Source organism: Heptranchias perlo, chromosome 7 (assembly GCF_035084215.1).
Source record: "Heptranchias perlo isolate sHepPer1 chromosome 7, sHepPer1.hap1, whole genome shotgun sequence".
NCBI lineage: Eukaryota > Metazoa > Chordata > Chondrichthyes > Hexanchiformes > Hexanchidae > Heptranchias > Heptranchias perlo.
In genome coordinates this window covers 4570908-4594532 of record NC_090331.1, presented here as the reverse complement: position 1 = coordinate 4594532, position 23625 = coordinate 4570908, and the positions used below count along the sequence as shown (strand labels likewise).

At 51.6% G+C, this 23625-nt stretch overlaps 1 protein-coding gene across 1 annotated transcript in view; it reads right to left on the bottom strand.

Moving 5' to 3' along the window:
• map3k2 (mitogen-activated protein kinase kinase kinase 2) overlaps positions 1 to 23625 on the bottom strand; it is a 67846-nt gene that overhangs the window by 4008 nt on the left and 40213 nt on the right. Inside the window, exons 10-16 of the mRNA XM_067986960.1 lie at positions 18712 to 18779; positions 16647 to 16739; positions 14204 to 14410; positions 11040 to 11188; positions 6660 to 6791; positions 5434 to 5563; positions 1368 to 1545 (exon numbers count right to left, since the gene is read on the bottom strand). Coding sequence (XP_067843061.1) covers positions 1368 to 1545; positions 5434 to 5563; positions 6660 to 6791; positions 11040 to 11188; positions 14204 to 14410; positions 16647 to 16739; positions 18712 to 18779 — 957 coding nt within the window. The remainder of the gene's footprint in view (positions 1 to 1367; positions 1546 to 5433; positions 5564 to 6659; positions 6792 to 11039; positions 11189 to 14203; positions 14411 to 16646; positions 16740 to 18711; positions 18780 to 23625) is intronic.

Here is a 23625-nt window from a genome sequence, read left to right as displayed (position 1 = left end):
TAAATCTATGTCCTCTGGTTCTTGACCCTTCCGCCAATGGGAACAGTTTCTCTCTATCTACTCTGTCTAGACCCGTCATGATTTTGAACACCTCGATCAAATCTCCTCTCAACTGACTCTGTTCCAAGGAGAGCAATCCCAGCTTCTCCAGTCTGTCCACGTAACTAGAGTCCCTCATTCCTGGAATCATTCTAGTAAATCCTCAATCCCCAAGGATAGATGGTATTTATTCCAGAGTACTGAAAGGGACTAGGGAGGAGATTTGTGAGGGAGTCACTGGACACCGGGGGTGGTATCAGTAGATCAGAAACAAGCTGAAGTCGTGTCCATATTCAAAAAGAGGTCAAAAAAGGACCCAGGCAACTACAGGCCCATTGTTTCTAATTTACATAAATGACAAGGACTCAAACTCAAATGGAAAATAGTCAAATTTGATGATACCAATTTGGGAGGGGCAATGGAATTGGAAATTCTACAGTGAGTTGGACAAAGTAAGTATGTGGGCGCATCGATAGAAGATGAAATTTAATGCAGATGAGTGCAGTACTGCATATAGGATGGAAAAATATGCAACAGTTACTCCACGAATGGAACTGAACTAGCTCAGGTGAGCTGTGTGGGTGGCAAGTCCAGTGTATTTTATTCATCAGTGTTCATCTGACGCAGTGGTCTGGCCCGAGACCGGTCTGGCCAGCATCTCAAGAGTTGTGGAACATAAAGTTGTAAGGGGGCAAGTGTTAAGCTCAAGGAAACGCTGAGACAGAGCAACATCCGTGATAGAGGAGTAGCAGCGTTTGAAGCTTTGGAGAATTATGTAAATTATGTTACTGGTGAAAAGGAGATCAAGAACAAATGGATTCTCCTAAAGGGTACACCCCATAGTTACTTGGGTTTGTCCAGCAGTAAACCATTACTCTTGGAATCATTACTCAATCAAACTCAAGGTTGAGCTTCCTTCCATGGAAAGGAATGCATGTACGTTAAGCCTTAGGTGAATTAACTGCTACATTGGCCAAGTGTGGCAGACACAGTGCAAAGGGATAGACAGCCATAAATGATATAATGGAGACAGAGACCTAGCTTCCTATCTGTAGAACCTATGGATTGAGTTTGTGGAGTGCAGATCGGAAAGGGATGGATCCAACTGCTGCTTCTACCCAACAGAAGGTCGAATGATTGACTGCCTAATCCCTGAGAACACGCTAACCTTAATGCAGGAGACTGACAACCGCCCCCCTCCCGAGATTGGCTATCTCAGCATATCCAGGAATCAAACATGGGACTTTCCCCGATCTTCGAAGGATTAGTAGGACTGATCTCACTCACAAAAAGCATCTCAGCTCTTTTCAGATCTGATGTCAACTTACCAGATATCTGCTTTTCTACCGTAACCTTCTCCACTGATCACTTCTGGACTCATCCAGTACGGCGTGCCAGTGACTGACTTCATGCCCGTCCCGGACAGACAGATTGTCTGCAATCTTCTGCTGGCGCCAAAATCTCCCAGTTTCACATTACCAGCAGAATCCCGTAAAATGTTTGCTCCTTTAAAAAACAACACAGTATTTGAGTACAATCCCCACCACCTACACCGTCCACACTTATCATGGGTAGCCGCCTGTATCAGACAAATGGAGCTAACCGTTTGACATTACCATAGAAGTCAAAGACAAAGGCACAGCTTATAACATATAAACTGCGCCGACTATTTCGAGCAGTTCAGTAAGTGCCTACCCTGTACTTACCCATTTAAAAGGCTTTGCTGATTTCAGGCAAAGTCGGATGTTCACATCTCGTTAAAGTGCGGTTACCTTAGTGATGAGATTCTGGATGCTACTGCTGACAATTAGGAGAGGCAGTCACTAAGTGAGATTGCCTGCTTTTGGTTATTTATGTCCACCGCGTAGAGTGGGCAAATTGCATTCACACCGATGGGGACTATACCAAAATTAAACTTATATCAACACAAGCCAAGGCAGGCACGATCCATTCCAAACACTTTCTATTGCCCCCACCCCCACCTTTAATGCGCCAACTCTTCACTGGGATAGGGTTCCACAACACCGGCAGATCTCTGGTGCCTCGCCAACGTGTCCACTCTTCACGCGTGAGGCTACACAGAGATCCAGAGGGCCATTCCACTGTGTAGTGCATCGCGGCCAAGCCCCAATGCCTTTCTCACCCAACATCCAGCAGCAGCCACTAAAAGAGCACTCAGAATCAAGAGCCCTGGCCGACCTTCCCCTCCTTAGGTCAGGGTGCGGAGGTCAGCAGTTGTGCCCCTGGCTCGGATCAGCCCGCTCCGCAGAGAGTGAACTTGGGCTCTTCTAATCTATGCAACTTTAGTGCTGCATCAGGCCGTGCCTTTACTCACCAGGCCACCAGAGCAGCTACATTTTCAGCTGTTACATTTCAATGATAACTTTTCTTGCCCAGCACACAGACTCAAAAGGTCCCAGGCTTTGAGCTGACCTCAGCCACGACAGCATCTGAAGCCGTACAACTGACGTCAGGGATCTCTGGGCTCGCAAACACATGAACTAAAAAAGTATCAGCCTCAGCCTGCTCCGTTGTGATTCCTCCCATAGTCGAATAACCAGTCAACACTCACACATGAAGAATGGGGTGTGGCATTGGAGGGTTGTCAGCACCTGTGGAACTGGATCCCACTCCAGGAAGAGTCAGTGTCTTCAGGAAAGGATGGAATAAAAGAAAACAAAATTGGGGGGAAAAATAGATTACTCCATGAGTTTTCACAATTTGGAAGAGGTGAGCAGAATTTTTTCTTTTAATGCAGAGGGGTGTGAGGACATGGAAAGCCTGACCAGAAACAGTGGGGGGGGGCGGCAGAATTTATAATAGCCTTTAAAAGGGAAATGGATAAACATTTGAAAAAGGAAAATTTTAAAGGGTATGGGGAAAGGGAGAGGAATGGGACCAAGCGGATAGCTCTGTGAGAACTGGTACAAGCACAATGGGCTGAATGGCCTCCTTCCACGCTGTAAAATTCTATGTTGTAACAACCTCAGGGCAGCTCTTCTGGGTTAGAAGTTTTTAAAATGCTGTCCTGATCATGGCTCAGACACAACCGTTAACCTTCAGATGTCAAGTATTCAACTGGCTGACAAAAAAAACAACCTTTACAGCCACTTTTCAGCAAATCAGAAGGCAACTGTGACAGCATTCCCTCAGGTATCTGAGGACACAGGAGGTTCAAAACAAGGAAGTTAGGAGTAGGAAGGGAAATCGGGCAGAATATTTTCACCCAAAGGGTGAGTGTGTTGTGAAATATATTACCAGCAAGTTCCCTGAAGAGGATGTATGAATGGGTTCAAGAGACAATTAGAAGTGTTTATAGAATCATAGAAGTTACAACATGGAAACAGGCCCTTCGGCCCAACATGTCCATGTCGCCCAGTTTATACCACTAAGCTAGTCCCAATTGCCTGCACTTGGCCCATATCCCTCTATACCCATCTTACCCATGTACCTGTCCAAATGCTTTTTAAAAGACAAAATTGTACCCGCCTCTACTACTGCCTCTGGCAGCTCGTTCCAGACACTCACCACCCTATGAGTGAAAAAATTGCCCCTCTGGACCCTTTTGTATCTCTCCTCTCACCTTAAATCTATGCCCCCTCGTTATAGACTCCCCTACCTTTGGGAAAAGATTTTGACTATATACCTTATCTATGCCCCTCATTATTTTATAGACTTCTATAAGATCACCCCTAAACCTCCTACTCTCCAGGGAAAAAAGTCCCAGTCTGTCTAACCATCAAGTCCCGGTAGCATCCTAGTAAATCTTTTCTGCACTCTTTCTAGTTTAATAATATCCTTTCTAACCTTCCAGCCTCCATAAACTTCAGCTCATCCAAAACTTTGCTCGTTCACTCATCACCCCTGTGCTCACTGACCTACATTGGCTCCCAGTCCGGCAACGCCTCGATTTAAATTTCTCATCCTTGTGTTCAAATCCCTCCATGGTCTCATCCCTCCCTATCTCTGTAACCTCCTCCAGCCCTACAACACTCTGGCTACCAACTCTGCCCTCTTGCACATTCCCCCATTTCCTTCGCTCCATCATTGGCGGCCGTGCCTTCAGCTACCTAGGCCCTAAGCTCTGCAATTCCCTACCTAAACCTCCCCACCTCTTTACCTTCCTTAAAACCTACCTCTTAAAATTTTAAAAAGCTTGGTCGAATTTTAAAAACTAAACTTAATTTAATTAATCTAATTAAATGAGGTAAATAATTTGATTAACACTAAATTGATTAATAAAATAATGGGAGAACAGAAGATGTGTTGCTGCTGCAATACATGGGAGCTTGTGGACATTTTTGTCCAGGGCGACTATATCTGCGGTAAGTGTCTGCAGCTCGAGGAACTTCGGCTGAGGGTTCAGGAGCTGGAGACCGAGCTGCGGACATTGCGAGACATCGGGGGGGGGGGGGGGGGGGCGGGGGGGAGAAAGCTACCTGGACCTTTTGCACCAGGAGGCAGCCACACCCCTTAAATATTTTAGAATTGACACCTGTGGTCAGGGAGAGGAGGGTGTGATTGCGAGTCAGGCAGGTACGGGGGTCCGGGAGGTAGTATTGCAGGAGCCTCAGTCCCTGTGCTTGTCCAATAGATTTGGGTTCTTGCAACCCTTGTGGACAAGTGCAGGGACTGCGGGGAGGACGAGCGAACTGACCACGGCACCGTGGTACAGGAAGCCGTTCAACTGGGGGGAGTGAAAAGGAAGGTGGTTGCAGTAGGCGGTATGGGGAGAGAGCGGGAATATGGTATTGAGATAGAGGATCAGCCACGATCATATTGAATGGCGGAGCAGGCTCGAAGGGCCGAATGGCCTTCTTCTGCTCCTATTTTCTCTTTTTCAATGTTAAGCTTTTGGTCACCTGTCCGAATATCTCCTTCTTTGGCTCGGTGTCAAATTTTGTTTGATAACGCTCCAGTAAAGCACCTTGGGACGTTTTACTACGTGGAAAGGTGTTATATAAATGCAAGATGTTGTTTCTCGAGAGCAAAGGGACAGAGATACGGTGGGCAGTTAGGGTTGATTTAGAAAAAGGCCCATTTCCAACTCCTAAAAATCTTCTGTTTGCCTCCAAAATAGACATGGGACACAGAAATGTTTGAACTGTTAATAATAAAAATATGAAGATAGAAAAGGGAATAAAAATTGGGGAAAGGGAAGACAGGACGAGCAGAAGCGAACATTTATTTTGAAATACGTAAGTGGTTTAGGCTATTACAGTAATAAAGTTACTCCTGGTACCTGAGTACTGTTATTACTGTGAGTTTAGGGTTTGTGTCAGTATTAGTATCAGTGTGAGCACTGTAAAAGAGGAGGCAGCCCAGGGAGTCGAGTGTTCCGCCTCAGGTAACGCTGTACATTATTCCTGTTCATAAACTGCTGCCCGCACTCACCTTTAATATCTCTATGAACAATCATGTTACTGTGCAGGTAAGAAACACCTTCCAGGATTTGCCGAGTGTACCTGCGAGTTACGTTCTCTGTAAGTGCACCGTAGGCCTTGAGCTGGTCCTTTATTGAACCCTACAGAAGGGCAGTGCCCGTCACAAAAGAGAAAAATCATCAATTTTGGAAATCCCATTGTTAAAACTGCCACAAACTTAAGATGTCAGCTCTTCTGGATTGCTCTTACAAAGCCGGCACGGGCTCGATGGGCCGAATGGTCTCTTTCCGTGCTGTAACCATTCTATGATTCAAGGTTGCTCGAGTGTGACTTCAAATTCTTGTACTAGAAGACCACAATGCTCGCTCCTGTGATCTCTCTCTACGGATTAACACCTCTGTTAAAACAGCAGGCAAACTAATCTTACACGAACACCAAAAGCATATCGTCCAGAGTAAATTTCTCAGCTTTCAATCTGATACTGCTTCAAACATCACACTCACTGACCTCAGGATTATAAGTTTCACAGTCTGTGCTACTTTCTACAATGAGTTCTTCTCGTGTAATAGTGTCACTTCATTTTACAACATACGGTCTTGTATTTCGTACATCCTAAGCTGGCACCTATTAAAAGCACTATGATTTTATTCAACATTGGTTTTAAGCAGAAATTAATTGAGTCCATTTTAGTTCCTTATCATTGCAAACTTTCAAGGAGTCAAAAATACTCAAATACCCCATTTCCTACCTACTAAAATTAGCAAGGCTCTCAAGACTGACCTCTAGCGCTGTGGTTATGACCTCTTTCCAAACCAAAGACTTTTCATTTATGTTGTGTTGTGTCCTGTTTTGATGCTAATTTTCTGTCCAGTCTCATACATTACCCATTATTCTGGGGTTCCATTCTTTGAGCATTTATTACCAACGTGAAATCTTGTTAAAAGCTTCCTGAATATGCAAATATAAATCAACCGCATTATCCCTGTCTTTGATGAGAGTAATGTCTTCAAAATACATGGTCTCCCTTTCTGAATCCATGCTGGCTCTCCTTCAACATGTTTTGCTTTTCCAAAGTCTTTGTCTACAACCGATGTTAAACGTACCAGCCTACAATTTCTAGGCTATTTATCACATAATGGAGTCAGGCAAGTCCCAGTACGATTATGAACATCCTGGGTTTCCTTTAAGAGCACCGTTATGCGCTGAGGTGAATCCTGACACGATCAGTAAGCTTACCCCTGGCATATACTCCATAAAGATAGAAAGAGTTCTCTCTTGAGGGTCTCTCAAGCAGCCATAGTACTGGACAATCCTCTCATGGTGCAGGTTCTTCAATAACTGGATCTCACATTCAAGAGCATTCACCTCCTGAAAATAATGAAAAACATTCCTCTCAAACTGTGCTGTCAGAAAATACAATGGGTGCAACACAAAGAATGGGATGTTACAACAGCCAGAAGCACATTTCAAACATCACCTTTTTATATTAACTCAAAGCTCTGATACCCCAATACTGCTGACAGCTCCCTGCATCACTCCCCTCGCGCCATCCGACACCGCTCCCCACGCGCCATCCGACACCGCTCCCCACCCGCCATCCGACACCGCTCCCCACCCGCCATCCGACACCGCTCCCCACCCGCCATCCGACACCGCTCCCCTCGCGCCATCCGACACCGCTCCCCTCGCGCCATCCGACGCAGCTCCCCACCCGCCATCCGACACCGCTCCCCACCCGCCATCCGACACCGCTTCCCTCGCGCCATCCGACACCGCTCCCCTCGCGCCATCCGACGCAGCTCCCCACCCGCCATCCGACACCGCTCCCCACCCGCCATCCGACACCGCTTCCCTCGCGCCATCCGACACCGCTCCCCTCGCGCCATCCGACGCAGCTCCCCACCCGCCATCCGACACCGCTTCCCTCGCGCCATCCGACACCGCTCCCCTCGCGCCATCCGACGCAGCTCCCCACCCGCCATCCGACACCGCTCCCCTCGCGCCATCCGACACCGCTCCCCACCCGCCATCCGACACCGCTCCCCACCCGCCATCCGACACCGCTTCCCTCGCGCCATCCGACACCGCTCCCCACCCGCCATCCGACACCGCTCCCCACCCGCCATCCGACACCGCTTCCCTCGCGCCATCCGACACCGCTCCCCTCGCGCCATCCGACACCGCTCCCCACCCGCCATCCGACGCCGCTCCCCTCGCGCCATCCGACACCGCTCCCCACCCGCCATCCGACACCGCTCCCCACCCGCCATCCGACGCCGCTCCCCTCGCGCCATCCGACGCCGCTCCCCACCCGCCATCCGACACCGCTCCCCTCACGCCATCCGACGCCGCTCCCCACCCGCCATCCGACACCGCTCCCCACCCGCCATCCGACACCGCTCCCCACCCGCCATCCGACGCCGCTCCCCACCCGCCATCCGACACCGCTCCCCACCCGCCATCCGACACCGCTCCCCACCCGCCATCCGACGCCGCTCCCCACCCGCCATCCGACACCGCTCCCCACCCGCCATCCGACGCCGCTCCCCACCCGCCATCCGACGCCGCTCCCCTCGCGCCATCCGACACCGCTCCCCACCCGCCATCCGACACCGCTCCCCACCCGCCATCCGACGCCGCTCCCCACCCGCCATCCGACGCCGCTCCCCACCCGCCATCCGACGCCGCTCCCCACCCGCCATCCGACACCGCTCCCCACCCGCCATCCGACACCGCTCCCCACCCGCCATCCGACGCCGCTCCCCACCCGCCATCCGACACCGCTCCCCACGCGCCATCCGACACCGCTCCCCACCCGCCATCCGACACCGCTCCCCACCCGCCATCCGACACCGCTTCCCTCGCGCCATCCGACGCCGCTCCCCACCCGCCATCCGACGCCGCTCCCCACCCGCCATCCGACGCCGCTCCCCACCCGCCATCCGACACCGCTCCCCACCCGCCATCCGACGCCGCTCCCCACCCGCCATCCGACACCGCTCCCCACCCGCCATCCGACGCCGCTCCCCTCGCGCCATCCGACACCGCTCCCCACCCGCCATCCGACACCGCTCCCCACCCGCCATCCGACACCGCTCCCCACCCGCCATCCGACACCGCTCCCCTCGCGCCATCCGACACCGCTCCCCACCCGCCATCCGACACCGCTCCCCACCCGCCATCCGACACTGCTCCCCACCCGCCATCCGACACCGCTCCCCACCCGCCATCCGACGCCGCTCCCCACTCGCCATCCGACACCGCTCCCCACCCGCCATCCGACACCGCTCCCCACCCGCCATCCGACACCGCTCCCCACTCGCCATCCGACACCGCTCCCCACCCGCCATCCGACGCCGCTCCCCACTCGCCATCCGACACCGCTCCCCACCCGCCATCCGACACCGCTCCCCACCCGCCATCCGACACCGCTCCCCACTCGCCATCCGACACCGCTCCCCACCCGCCATCCGACACCGCTCCCCACCCGCCATCCGACACCGCTCCCCTCGCGCCATCCTACACCGCTCCCCACCCGCCATCCGACACCGCTCCCCACCCGCCATCCGACACCGCTCCCCACTCGCCATCCGACACCGCTCCCCACCCGCCATCCGACGCCGCTCCCCACCCGCCATCCGACGCCGCTCCCCACCCGCCATCCGACGCCGCTCCCCACCCGCCATCCGACGCCGCTCCCCTCGCGCCATCCGACACCGCTCCCCACCCGCCATCCGACGCCGCTCCCCTCGCGCCATCCGACACCGCTCCCCACCCGCCATCCGACACCGCTCCCCACCCGCCATCCGACACCGCTCCCCACCCGCCATCCGACACCGCTCCCCTCGCGCCATCCGACACCGCTCCCCACCCGCCATCCGACACCGCTCCCCACTCGCCATCCGACACTGCTCCCCACCCGCCATCCGACACCGCTCCCCACCCGCCATCCGACACCGCTCCCCACCCGCCATCCGACGCCGCTCCCCTCGCGCCATCCTACACCGCTCCCCACTCGCCATCCGACACCGCTCCCCACTCGCCATCCGACACCGCTCCCCACCCGCCATCCGACACCGCTCCCCACCCGCCATCCGACGCCGCTCCCCACTCGCCATCCGACACTGCTCCCCACCCGCCATCCGACACCGCTCCCCTCGCGCCATCCTACACCGCTCCCCACCCGCCATCCGACGCCGCTCCCCACCCGCCATCCGACACCGCTCCCCACCCGCCATCCGACACCGCTCCCCTCGCGCCATCCGACACCGCTCCCCACTCGCCATCCGACACCGCTCCCCACCCGCCATCCGACACCGCTCCCCACCCGCCATCCGACACCGCTCCCCTCGCGCCATCCGACACCGCTCCCCACTCGCCATCCGACACCGCTCCCCACTCGCCATCCGACACCGCTCCCCACTCGCCATCCGACACCGCTCCCCACCCGCCATCCGACACCGCTCCCCACCCGCCATCCGACACCGCTCCCCACTCGCCATCCGACACCGCTCCCCACCCGCCATCCGACACCGCTCCCCACCCGCCATCCGACACCGCTCCCCACCCGCCATCCGACACCGCTCCCCTCGCGCCATCCGACGCCGCTCCCCACCCGCCATCCGACGCCGCTCCCCTCGCGCCATCCGACGCCGCTCCCCACCCGCCATCCGACGCCGCTCCCCACCCGCCATCCGACGCCGCTCCCCTCGCGCCATCCGACGCCGCTCCCCACCCGCCATCCGACGCCGCTCCCCACCCGCCATCCGACGCCGCTCCCCACCCGCCATCCGACGCCGCTCCCCACCCGCCATCCGACGCCGCTCCCCACCCGCCATCCGACGCCGCTCCCCACCCGCCATCCGACGCCGCTCCCCACCCGCCATCCGACGCCGCTCCCCACCCGCCATCCGACGCCGCTCCCCACCCGCCATCCGACGCCGCTCCCCACCCGCCATCCGACGCCGCTCCCCACCCGCCATCCGACGCCGCTCCCCACCCGCCATCCGACGCCGCTCCCCACCCGCCATCCGACGCCGCTCCCCACCCGCCATCCGACGCCGCTCCCCACCCGCCATCCGACGCCGCTCCCCACCCGCCATCCGACGCCGCTCCCCACCCGCCATCCGACGCCGCTCCCCACCCGCCATCCGACGCCGCTCCCCACCCGCCATCCGACGCCGCTCCCCACATCTCTCCCTGCACCATCCGACACCCCTCCCCACATCTCTCCCTGCACCATCCGACACCCCTCCCCACATCTCTCCCTGCACCATCCGACACCCCTCCCCACATCTCTCCCTACACCATCCGACACCCCTCCCCACATCTCTCCCTGCACCATCCGACACCCCTCCCCACATCTCTCCCTACACCATCCGACACCCCTCCCCACATCTCTCCCTACACCATCCGACACCCCTCCCCACATCTCTCCCTGCACCATCCGACGCTGCTCCCCACATCTCCCGACACCCCTCCCCACATCTCTCCTTACACCATCCGACGCTGCTCCCCACATCTCTCCCTACACCATCCGACACCCCTCCCCACATCTCTCCCTACACCATCCAACACAGCTCCTCTTGTCTCATGTAGTCCATCCAGTACTCTCACCTTGCTTGTCTCAGGGCTGTCTGGGTCGAACTGAACTTGTTTCACTGCAAGTTCTCTTGCTGTGTCCGCATCGTAGCACAAGTAAACCCTGCCGAACGCCCCTTGTCCTAGCAGCTTGCCTAGTCTCCAATTCGTGGGAGCTCTCGGAGCTAAAAAAAAATTTTTTTAAATTAGTTTTGATGAATGAGGACGGAGAAATGTGACAAGTCCCCCGAGTGTTGTCAAATCTCACAGATCATCAAGTAGTAACACTGCCTCTGCTTTAAAACCAAACACAAGTTAGTGCGGTAACCACCTGAGTGAACTTTTCAGCTGTCCTGCTTGGTTTCTCCTGCTCCAATACATCGCATCTCCTCTTATAATATACAAGCCCAGTGCTCTCCCGATTGGACTCTGGGTATTCATTCTCAGGATGTGGGTGTTACCAACAAGGTCGGCATTTATTGCCCATCCCTAATTGCCCTTGAGAAGGTGGTGGTGAGCCGCCTTCTTGAACCGCTGCAGTCCGTGTGGTGAAGGTTCTCCCACAGTGCAGTTAGGAAGGGAGTTCCAGGATTTTGACCCAGCGAAGATGAAGGAACGGCGATATATTTCCAAATGTGACTTGGAGTAAAAAGATCACCTGTTGTGGCACTAAGCCAATCAGGTCAGTGCTGAGCTAGCCAATTACCACAGAAATGGGGTGGGAAAGGGCAGGAATTCACGCTGCTCATCGCTACCCAGTGACCCGTGCTGGAAAGTGTGCGTATGGAGACTGGGTGAGGAGAGGATCAGACTGGGATGTGGTTCTCTCTTTATCTCATTGCCCCCTAACAGTAACTGTCTGCTCTCATACATGAAGAAAGGTCACTTGGGTGAACGACCAGGGGGCAAGTGCCACCTGCGGAACTGCCCCCCAGGAAGCTGTCAATGCCTGCAGGGACAGGAAGGGGGATAAACGGGGCGTGAACTGGAAAAAGAAAGATGTAGCGGTTGGAGGCAGTACAGTGACAGACGTCTGGTGCTCTTACGGAACGTTATATGGTCCATCGTGGCCCTGTGTGTTGCTGATCTTCACCATCTGATGGGAGGATCCATCTGCTCGAGGTGAAATTGGCCTTCAGCGGTAGCGTGAAACAGCGCTAGCGAATCGGCAGCCTGTTTTTACACCGCATTTGGTTTTCTTGCCCTGCGCGGCGTAAAACGGGCTGTCGATCCGCTGACGCCAGTTTCACGCCACCAGTGAAGACCAATTTCACCCCCTACAACTCTCCACGTGGAGGAAATGGGGTCAAATTTTAATTCAAGTCACCTACAGAAGCACTGACTACACTTCAAACAGTAGTTCACTACCTCCTCAACGGGCACGGTAATGCAGTGGTTCTGTTACTGGATTAATAATCCAGAGAGCGCAAGTTCAAATCCCACCACGGCAGTTTGAGAATTTGAATTCAAGAAAGAAGAACAAACTTGCATTTATATCGTGCCTTCCACGACCTCAGGACATCCCAAAGCACTTTACAGCCACTGATGTACTTTTGAAGTGTAGTCACTGTTGGAATGTCAGTTTAAAATGTTTGGAAATAAAAAGCTGGTCTCAGTAAAAGTGACAATGAAGCAGTCAGGTTGTCGTAAAAACCCAACTGGTTCACTCATGTCCTTTAGGGAAGGAAACCTGCCGTCCTTACCCAGTCTGGGCCGATATGTGATTCCAGTATTAACTGCCCTCTGAAAGGGTCTAGCAAATCACCTAGTCATATGAAACTGCTACCTTCGGTTCACGAAGGCGGCTCACCACCACCTTCTCAGGCCAATTAGGGATGGGCAATAAATGCCGGCCTTACCAGCGACGCCCACATCCCGAGAACGAATAAATAAAAAATGCTTTGGGACATCCTGAGGGTGTTGAACTGTGCTTATAGAAATACAATTCTTCATTTCTTTCACCCTAAGTTGCTCTTGTGCTCCTCTCAGCAGTCAGCTGAAAATCACTCCCAGCCTCGGGACGGGGAGTTGGCTGCTGTCCAGCGTGTCGACCAGGTGGGAGGCATCCTGACAGGGAGGGTGGCAGGTTTGGAAAAATGCTTAAACATGGGGAGCACGTTGGGGGAACCGGGCAACGCACTGGGTTAGATCACTGATCTTTCAGCTGTGCGCTGTGGTTTTGAATCCAGCCCAGGCTAATGGAAGGGGATATCTTTGATGCTCTCTGCTGTCTGCAAGGGTCCAATGGGGAATGCGTTTGAGTGGTCTTGACACAAATGTGAGTTTGTGTCAGCCCACAGCACAAAAGTGCCGTGATTTGCTCAAATTAGTAGTAAACTGGCTATTTCAGGCAGACGACAAGGACATGGGAAATGGAAAATTTCACACTGTACGGTAGGGGGGTATGCTGTACTGAGCTCGGGAATGAAGCAGAGTAAAGGTAGCCTTTAGCTTGCCTCTAGCCTGATACATATATCAGCTAGGACTGCTTAGTATTCCCTTAGCAGTGCGGCTGGGATTGGGAACTCAGTAGAACTGAGGGACAACGTGCTTCTTATCGTTCGTTCGTCTAGACTACAGAAGAGCAGGAATAGACTGGATATTGGGAGGTTCTCCTTTCCCCGGAGAGCAGTGAGTCTCTGGAATGTGTTGCCGGCCGGTGTGGTCGGTGCCGACTCTCTGCTCACCCTCAAGAGGGAACTGGACCGGTGCCTGACTGGGGCACAGATCGCATCATATAGAAGGGAAGTGTCTTTATCGATAACACTCGGTGTCCCTGTGATCTCCTGGACTGGGTTCGATCGCCTGAGGGGGTCGGAGAGGAATTTTCCAGAGTATTTTCCCCCTCATTGGCCCTGGGGTTTTTCTTTGTTTTTTTTGCCTCTCCCAGATTACATGACTGTAGGGGTGGAGGTGGGGGTGGGAGCGGGGGGGGGGTGGGGGGGAAGTAAGGAAAGAAGTGTCCAGTCACGATGCTCCGGCCATCACGAGTGTGGGGCAGGCTTGATGGACCAGCTGGTCTTTTCCTGCCCATCAATTTCGGATGTTTGTATGTTCCAGGGTGGGGTGTGAGCGTGTGCCACACCCTGCACAACACACCTTAACTTGTGAAATGACTACGGCCCTCTCCCCACAAGGCGTCAAGTAACCCGCTCCCCCCAAATCAACACATGGTGCACGGAGCGTGCGGTGAAACGTACAACGGCTGGGGGGGCTGATGTCCATGACGGACAGTGTAGGATTGTCGATGTCACTTCCCCTTCTTCTCATCCTGCTGTCTTCGTATTCCGGAGTGAAAATGCTGCTCCCGCTGCTGGTGCTTAGGGAATGCTCCGTGGGACTGAAGCTAACTGGAGAGCGGAAAGTGTTTCCGTGGGTTCTCCTTGCCCTGGGGAACGTTTTACGACCTAAGGAGAGAAAGCAAAATAAAACGCCCTGATGTTAAAGACGGCACAAGCAATCAGCTCCAGTAAGGCAGAGGAGAGTCGGAAGCTGGGCATTTCAGAAAGCCTGCCTGAATGACAATGGAGGAGTGGATGGTGCAGTGGGCTAGACACTTCCTGGTTCAAACCCAGCGCAGACAGGCGGGATGCAAGTCTCGTCTGTCTGCCGAGGATCCCACCTGCAATGAGTCTAGGCCAGCCTGAACCTCATAGCTAAGAGGGCACGGATCCACAGTAATAACCAAGAGTGGCCATGAGACGGCTAGTGCGGGAAATGGCGAAATTACACATCTGTGGAGTGGGGCAGGGAAACAAGGCTGGGGATAAGGCACATCGTCGAGGGAGCTTTGCTCCGCGTCCAACCTGTGCCGCAGCTGACCTGGGAGTGCTCGATGATGATAATAGGTGCCAACGTTCCACAGAAAAATCACTAAAAAACAAGCAAATGCTCGAAATCTGAAACAAAAACATAAAATGCCAGAAATATGCAACAGGTCAATCAACATCTCAAAAGAAAAGGCAGACCATTCACATGTGTCCCCTTTCAGATACTGAGTGCGAATTTCCAGTTTTTTAAATATTTATTTAGATACCACAAGGAACCATCTTCTCAAAAATATTCTGAAGCCTGAAAACAAGTCAAGAGAGAAATCTGGCTTGATGCCAAGACAGACTTGTCTGATTAAACTAGAGAAGCTGGGGTTGTTCTCCTTAGAGCAGAGGAGATTAAGGGGAGATTTAACAGAGGTGCTCAAAATCATGAAGGGGTTTGAGAGAGTACATAGGGAGAAACTGTTTCCAGTGGCAGAAGGGTCAGAAACCAAAGGACACAAATTTAAGGTAATTGGCAAACGAACCAGAGGGGAGATGAGAATTTTTTTTTAATGCAGTGAGTTGTTATGATCTGGAATGCGCCGTCTGAAAGGGTGGTGGAAGCAGATTCAATAGTAACTTTCAAAAGGGAATTGGATGTATACTCGAGATGGAAAAATTTGCAGGGCTATGGGGAAAGAGCAGAGGGGAGTGGGTCTAATTGGACAGCTCTTTCAAAGAGCCGGCACATGCATGATGGGCCTAATGGCCTCTTTCTGTGCTGTACATTCCATGATGCAAATGGCATGTTGGCCTTTTATTGCAAGGGGGTTGGAGTACAAGAGTAAGGAAGTCTTGCTACAATTGTACAGAGCTTTAGTGAGCCCTCACCTGGAGTACTGTGTACAGTTTTGGTCTCCTTATCTAAGGAAGGATATACATGACTTAGAGGCGATGCAACAAAGGTTCACTAGATTCCTGAGATGAAAGGGTTGTCCTATGAGGAGAGGTTGAGTAGAATGGGCCTATACTCTCTGGAGTTTAGAAGAATGAGAGGTGATCTCATTGAAACATAAGATTCTGAGAGGGCTTAACAGGGTAGATGCTGAGAGGTTGTTTTCCCTGGCTGGAGAGTCTAGAACTAGGGGACATGGTCTCAGGATAAGGGTCGGCCATTTAAGACTGAGATGAAGAGGAATTTCTTCACTCAGAGGGTTGAGAATCTTTGGAATTCTCATCCCAGAGGGCTGTAGATGCTCAGTCGTTGAATATATTCAAGGCTGAGATAGATAGATTTATGGACTCTAGGGGAATCAAGGGATATGGGGATTGGGCAGGAAAGTGGAGCTGAGGTCGAAGATCAGCCATGATCTAATTGAATGGCAGAGCAGCCTCGAGGGGCCATATGGCCTACTCCTGCTCCTATCTTATGTTTCTTATAATAAACAGATCACTGACCATGGAGTACTGAATTACACAGACCAGGATGTGCTAGGTTAGAATCCTGGTGTGCACAGTTAAGTGATCCCAAGTTCAGTGCCCCTGGGCAAGGGAGAGGGTGGGGTAGAAAGAGTCAGGGATCCCGCTCCTCATTGCCACCCAGTGACCCCCGTTGGAAAGTGCACAATGAGGACGCACCCAGTGTGGAAAAGCCCAGCAACACACACTGGCACCAGGAGAACGACCCGTGGGAGATATCAAAGCAATCACAGCATCCGGACACCAGCAGCAGAGATTAACACCCGCTGGGGAGGAGGGAAGAGAACCGCCAACGAGAATTGACACAACACAAAAATATAGAACCAAAACACAAAACACAACTGGCAGTCGAGGTGTTAAACTCCGCTCCAGTGTCGCTCTGTAACGGGATGGGCCTGGCTGTGCTCACCGTCGCTGTAGTCATGGTGATGGTAGGAGATGTGATACCTTCGTGGGTACGTCCCACCCTTCCCAATTTTCTCAAAAGTTGGAATATCACAATCTGCAAGAGGGAGAAAAGTCTGATTTTATTCTGAAAGTGAAAGGGTAATCTACATAGAATTACATAGAATTCACGGCACAGAAACAGGCCGTTTGGCCCAGTCTATGCTGGTGTTTATGCTCTACACTTGCCTCCTCCCTCCCTTCTTCATTTAACCCTAACCACACTCTTCTATTCCCTTCTCCCTCATGTGTTTATCTAGCTTTCCCTTAAATGCACCTACGCTAGTCACCTCAACTACTCCTTGTGGTAGTGAGTCCCACATTCTAACCACTCTCTGGGTAGTTTCTCCTAAATTCCCTATTGGATTTATTAGCGAATGTCTTATATTTATGGCCCCTAGTTCTGGTCTCCCCCACAAGGGGAAACATCTTCTCTATGTCTATCCTATCAAACCACTTTATAATTTTAAAAACCTCTATCAGGTCATCCCTCAGCCTTCTCTTTTCTAGAGAAAAGAGCCCCAGCCTCTTCAGTCTTTCCTGATAGGTATAACCTCTCAGTTCTGGTACCACCCTTGTAAATCATTTTTGCACCTTCTCCAGTGCCTCTATATCCTTTCTGTAATATGGAGATCAGAATTGTACACCCTACAATCTACGTTCTTCAATAGGAATCCACAAAAAGCCATCAAACCTCAGACCTACACAAGCAATACAATACTCAACATACTGGAATGACAGGGACACAATTCATAGAATCATATAGCACAGGAAGAGGCCATTCGGCCCATCATACCTGTGCAGGCTCTTTGAAAGAGCTATCCGATTAGTCCCACTGCCCCGCTCTTTCCCCACAGACCTGCAAATGTTTCCCCTTCAAGTATTATCCAATTGGGTAGACTTTCACTATTGGCACAGATCAATCCCACCTATCACTTTCTCACCATTTCTCTCAATCCCTTCTCTCTCCAGAAACACAGCAAATTGTCTCTTGACCCCATTTATAATGTCTGCTTCAAAAGGAAATTCCATTGCTGTTTGAGTGAAAAAGCACAACCAGATTGCTAATTTCCTAACCTTTAAATTGTGGCCCTGGAACTTTCCATTTTACCAACTTCATCCTAATCTTGAAATCTTCAAGTTAGATCACCTCAAAATTTCCTCTTCAATGACAACAAACCCAAATCATCTTTGCTGCTAGGCTCTGTAACCTCCGAAGAGCAATTAATATTTTCACAGTCATTAGACGACCAGAATGGGGCCCCAACAACCCTCTAAACAGCAATACAACCTCTTTACTTCTGTACTCTCCCTCGGCAGCCCTGTACCTGCCACTTAGGTGTCAGCTGTGCCTCTGAGTCAGAAGATTGTGGGTTCAAGTCCCACTCCAAAGACTTGAGCATATAATCCAGGCTGACACTTCAGTGCAGTACTGAGGGAGTGCTGCACCGTCGGAGGTTTTGGATGAGACATTAAACCAGGTGGACGTAAATCATCCCACGGCACTATTCGAACAAGAGCAGGGGAGTTTCCCACAGTGTCTTGGCCAATATTTATCCCTCAATCAACATCACTAAAACCAGATTATCTGGTCACTATCTCGTTGCTGTTTGTGGGCTCTTACTGTGTGCAAATCCGCTGCCGCGTTTCCTACATTACAACAGTGACTACACTTCAAAAGTACTTCAATGGCTGTAAAGTGCTTCGGGACATCCTGAGGTTGTAAAAGGCGCTTTATAAATTCAAGCTTTTCTTTCTTATGCACTGTGCATACTGCATTTCCTGACCAGAACACTACATCACTGTTCTAATTAATATTAACTCCCACTTTTGGCTTTCTTTGCCCCCTTATTAATTATTTTACGTTTATCCACAATAAACTGCAATTGCCACCTGCTGGCCCAGTTGCTTAGACTGAAATCCTTCTGAATGTGACATATGTATGTACACACACATACATGCACAAACATATACATCCCCAAATCAGGCTTATTCATAACTGAACAGAACAAGGATGTCTCAAAGCTCACCTGAATAATCCTGATGATTATCTGGATAGCTCTGTGCCCTGGGCATCCGAGACTTAGGATAACTATCACTGCAAAGTAAAGCAGGTGTTAAGAATTCACATCTGCCCCATCACTGATTAAACAGATTTTTAAATGCCTCATATTTTCCATCAGTCAAATCTTCATAGAGTTTGGACACGGATGCTAAAAACATTTTGAAAGATTCATCCCGAAGAATCAATCAAATCAAAGAAACCGATAGACAACAAAAGCAAAATAGTGCAGATGCTGGAAATCTGAAATAAAAACAGAAAATGCTGGAGAAGCTCAGCCAGTGAGGCAGCATCTGTGGAGAGAGAAACAGAGTTAACGTTTCAGGTCGAAGACCTTTCATCGGAACTGGAAGATGTTAAAAGAGTTAGAAAGTTTTTAAGCAAGTACAGAGACAGGAAAGGGGTGGGGGGAGGAGGAAAGAACTTAAGGGGAGGTCTGTGATAGGGTAGAGGGCACGAGTGATTAAATGACAAAAGGGATGATGGTGCAAGGCAAGGGGGGTGGTAATGGGACAAGTAAAGAAACAAAAAGATGGGTCTGGAGTATCTGTGAATGGCAACAGCAGAACCATTAACAGCGCTTGCTATCCGAAAAAATGGGAGCAGTGGTTATGGTCTGAAGTTATTGAAATCAATGTGGAGTCCGGAGGGTTGTAAAGTGCCTGAATCATGGATGAGGTGCTGTTCCTCGAGCTTCATTGGAACAGTGTAAGAGGCCGAGGACAGAGAGGTCAGAGTGGGAGTGGGACCGGGAATTAAAATGGCAAGCAACCGGCAGGTCAGGGTCACACTTGTGGACTGAGCGGAGGTGCTCAGCAAAGCGATCACCCAGTCTGCGTTTGGTCTCCCCAATGTAGAGGGGACCGCATCGTGAGCGGCGAATACAGTATAGTAAATTGAAAGAAGTACAAGTAAACCGCTGTTTCACCTGGAAGGAGCTTTTGGGGCCCTGGACGGTGGGAAGGGAGAAGGTGAAGGGGCAGGTGTTGTATCTCCTGCGCTCGCATGGGAAGGTGCCGTGGGGAGGAGAGCAGGTGTTGGGGCTGATGGAAGAGTGGACCAGGGTGTCGCGGAGAAAGCGGTCCCTTCAGAGTGCTGAAAGGAGAGGGAAGGGGAAGATGTGTTCGGTGGTGGGATCGCACTGTATGACCCTGACCTGCTGGTCGCTTGCCATTTGAATTCCCCTGCCCACTCTGACCCCTCTGCCCTCGGCCTCTTACGCTGTTCCAATGAAGCTCAACGGAAGCTCGAGGAACAGCACCTCATCTTTCGTTTGGCACTTTACAGCCTTCAACACTAATTTCAATAACTTCAGACCATAACCACCAATCCCACTTTTTCGGACAGCCAGTGCTGGTAATGGTTCTGTTGCTGCCATTTAAGCTACTCCTGATCAATCTTTTGTTTCTTAACCTGTCCCATTACCACCCCCATTGCCTTGCACCATCATCCCTTTTGTCATTTAATCACTCGTGCCCTCTACCCTATCACAGACCTTCCCTTTTGTTCTCCCCACCGCCACCTCCCCTTCCCTGACTCTGTACTTGCTTAAAAATTTTAACTCTTTAACATCTTCCAGTTCTGACGAAAGGTCATTGACCTGAAACGTTAACTCTGTTTCTTCCTCCACAGATGCTGCCTCACTGGCTGAGCTTCTCCAGCATTTTCTGTTTTTATTAAAAACGATATAAAGAGCAGTTTAACCCTTGATAAGGTAGGAAGACAAGCCTGGGTTTTTACCACCTCCCACACACATGCCATGTTGGGTCACTCCATTCTCATAGAATCTTACAGCACTGAAGGAGGCCATTCGGCCCATTGTGCCTGTGCTGGCTCTTCGAAAAGCAATCCAATTAGTCCTTTCCCCCCTGCTCTTTCTCATAGCCCTGCAACTTTTTCCTTTTCAGGTATTTATCCAATTCCCTTTTGAAAGTTACTGTCGAAACTGCTTCCACCGCCCTTTCATCCCTTTGTGTTTATTTTTTTTCCCAATTTTCTACACTCCTCTTTCGAAAACTCCAGTTCCTGTTGGGTTCAGGTCCCACACATGGAGTAGTGCATTCCAGATCATAATAACTCGGTGCGTAAGAAAATTCTCATCTCCCCTCTCGTTCTTTTGCCAATTAACTTAAATCTGTGTCCTCTGGTTACCGACCCTCCTGCCAGTGGAAACAGTTTCTCCTTATTTACTCTGTCAAAACCCCTCATAATTTTGAACACCTCTATCAAATCTCCCCTTAAACTCCTCTGCTCGGAGAACAATCCCAGCTTCTCTAGTCTCTCCACATAGCTGAAATCCCTCATTCCCTTTGTTTGTTTTTTCCCAATTTTCTACACTCCTCTTTTGAAAACACTAATTCCTGTTGGGTTCAGGTCCCACGCATGGAATCTGTACTTCAGCACATGATCCAAGTGTCCATTAGTCACACGGCAACCCTAGCCGAGTCTCTACAGGCTATTCAACTGTGCATCACAGCCAAGCCCCATTGTGTCCTCTCACAGGCCCCACAGTAACTGGTAAAACAGCAGGAACGGCGGCTTGTTTTTCTCCTCTCTAGTCCAGCGGCGATTTGCAACACCCCAACTACTACCCTTACAGAGATCAACTAACTCAGCAGGGAACGGGGACTGAATCAGGGAATCCATGGCCCATTATGGCAGCGTCTGGAGTCCTTCATTTGCTCTTGTTCCTGATGCTAGTCACTGGGCTGCGTTGTTCACCGCTTTGCTCCTGCATAGTGAGTGGTTTGAATCCAGGCCCTGATCGTTTTGTTTTCCACCAATAAAAAAAAAAGTAAGGTGAAGGGTTATGGCCTCTAGCGCATCTCTTGAGACCATCAAGAGTGAAATGAGTAATAGATGAGGTAAATCACAAAATGGAGATTGGGTGAGGCTATGCCCCTAATAGAACCCTCAGCTGTGAGCACAGGTCTCCAGCAAAAGAACTCTTGTAGCCTCTCAATTATAAACCCACCCATCGTGTTGAAGGTGGGCTCAGGCCGGTTCTGCTAAAGCTCCACTTTTCTACCTCCAGCTCCCATCACTCCAGCAGACCTAAAGCACCGCACCACTGGGATCAGCACAGACAGGGGATTGGATAACCTGATATTTTATAGGTCGCATTACATTAGCAATTCATGCGTCAGCTTGGCTCAGTGGGTAGCACTCTCTTGCCTCTGGGTCAGGTGGTCATGGGTTCAAGCCCCACTCCAGAGACTTGAGCCCATATTCTAGGCCAACACTCCCAGTGCAGTACTGAGGGAGCGCCGCACTGTCGGAGGGGCGGCACTGAGGGAGCGCCGCACTGTCGGAGGGGCGGCACTGAGGGAGCGCCGCACTGTCGGAGGGGCGGCACTGAGGGAGCGCCGCACTGTCGGAGGGGCGGCACTGAGGGAGCGCCGCACTGTCGGAGGGGCGGCACTGAGGGAGCGCCGCACTGTCGGAGGGGCGGCACTGAGGGAGCCGCCGCACTGTCGGAGGGGCGACACTGAGGGAGCGCCGCACTGTCGGAGGGGCGACACTGAGGGAGCGCCGCACTGTCGGAGGGCGGCACTGAAGGAGCGCCGCACTGTCGGAGGGGCCGTCTTTCAGATAAGACGTTAGGCCAAGCCCCCTCTGCCCTCTCAGGTGGATGTAAAAGATCCCATGGCTCTATTCGAAGAAGAGCAGGGGAGTTCTCCCTGGTGTCCTGGACAATATTTATCCCTCAACCAACATTACTAAAATAGATTATCTGGTCATTATCACATTGCTGTTTGTGGGACCTTGCTGTGCACAAATTGGCTCTGTGTTTCTCACATTACAACAGCGACTGCACTTCAAAAGTAATTAGTTGGCCTGTAAAATGCTTTGGGACGTCCTGAGGCCACGAAAGCTGCGATAAATGCAAGTTTTTTTTTGGTTGATATTACCTCAAAAATGAACTTCATTCCTGAGGGTATAAAATATTGTCGTTTTTTGTTCTGCCTCATCCTCCACTACCAATGTAACAGGGCCATGCATCTCCTGTTGAGAAGATGCTCAGAGACCTATTCGTCTATTTGCGATCAGACGTTTAAAATTACGTCAAATATATCGTGGCGTTACATCCCCCGACCAGAATTCAGTCAACATCCAATTTAGCAATTTGCCACTGTTACAACAACAACTTGCAATTATATAGAGCCTTTAACGTAATAAAACCTTCCAAGGCGCGTCACATGAAAGTAATCAGTCAAAATTTGACACCGAACCATAAAGAAATATTAGGATAGGTGTCCAAAAGCTCGGTCAAAGAGGTAGGTGTTAAGGAGAGCCTTAAAAGGAGGAGAGAGAGGCGGGAGGGAATTCCAGAGCTTAGAGCCTAGGCAGCTGAAGGCACGGCCGCCAATGGTGGAGCGATTAAAATCAGGGATGTGAAGAGGCCAGAATTGTTGGAGCGCAGAGATCGGGGAGGGTTGTAGGGTTGGAGGAGGTTACAGAGATAGGGAGGGGGGAGGCCATAGGGCAGAATTTTCACTTCGAGCTGGGAAAGGAGCCGGGGGGAGGTGGGAGATTTTCGGGTCCGAAACGCGGAATGTAAGTTGGCATCGCAAGCTTAACGAGGCCAATAAAACTTTACGTCCGGGTTTTGTACCCGGCAGCCAGCCTGATTGACAGGCTGGCAGGAAGGCCTGCAGGAGCAGGCCGCAGCCAAGGATCAGAGGGCAGTAGAATCATAGAAAACTTATGGCATAGACAGAGGCCGTTCGGCCCATCTTATCTGCGCCAGTCGAAAATGAGTCACCCAGCCTAATCCCACTTTCCAGCACTTGGTCCGTAGCCCTGTAGGTTACAGCACTTCAGGTTCACATCCAGGTACTTTTTAAATATGAGTTGAGGGTTTCTGCCTCTCCCACCCTCT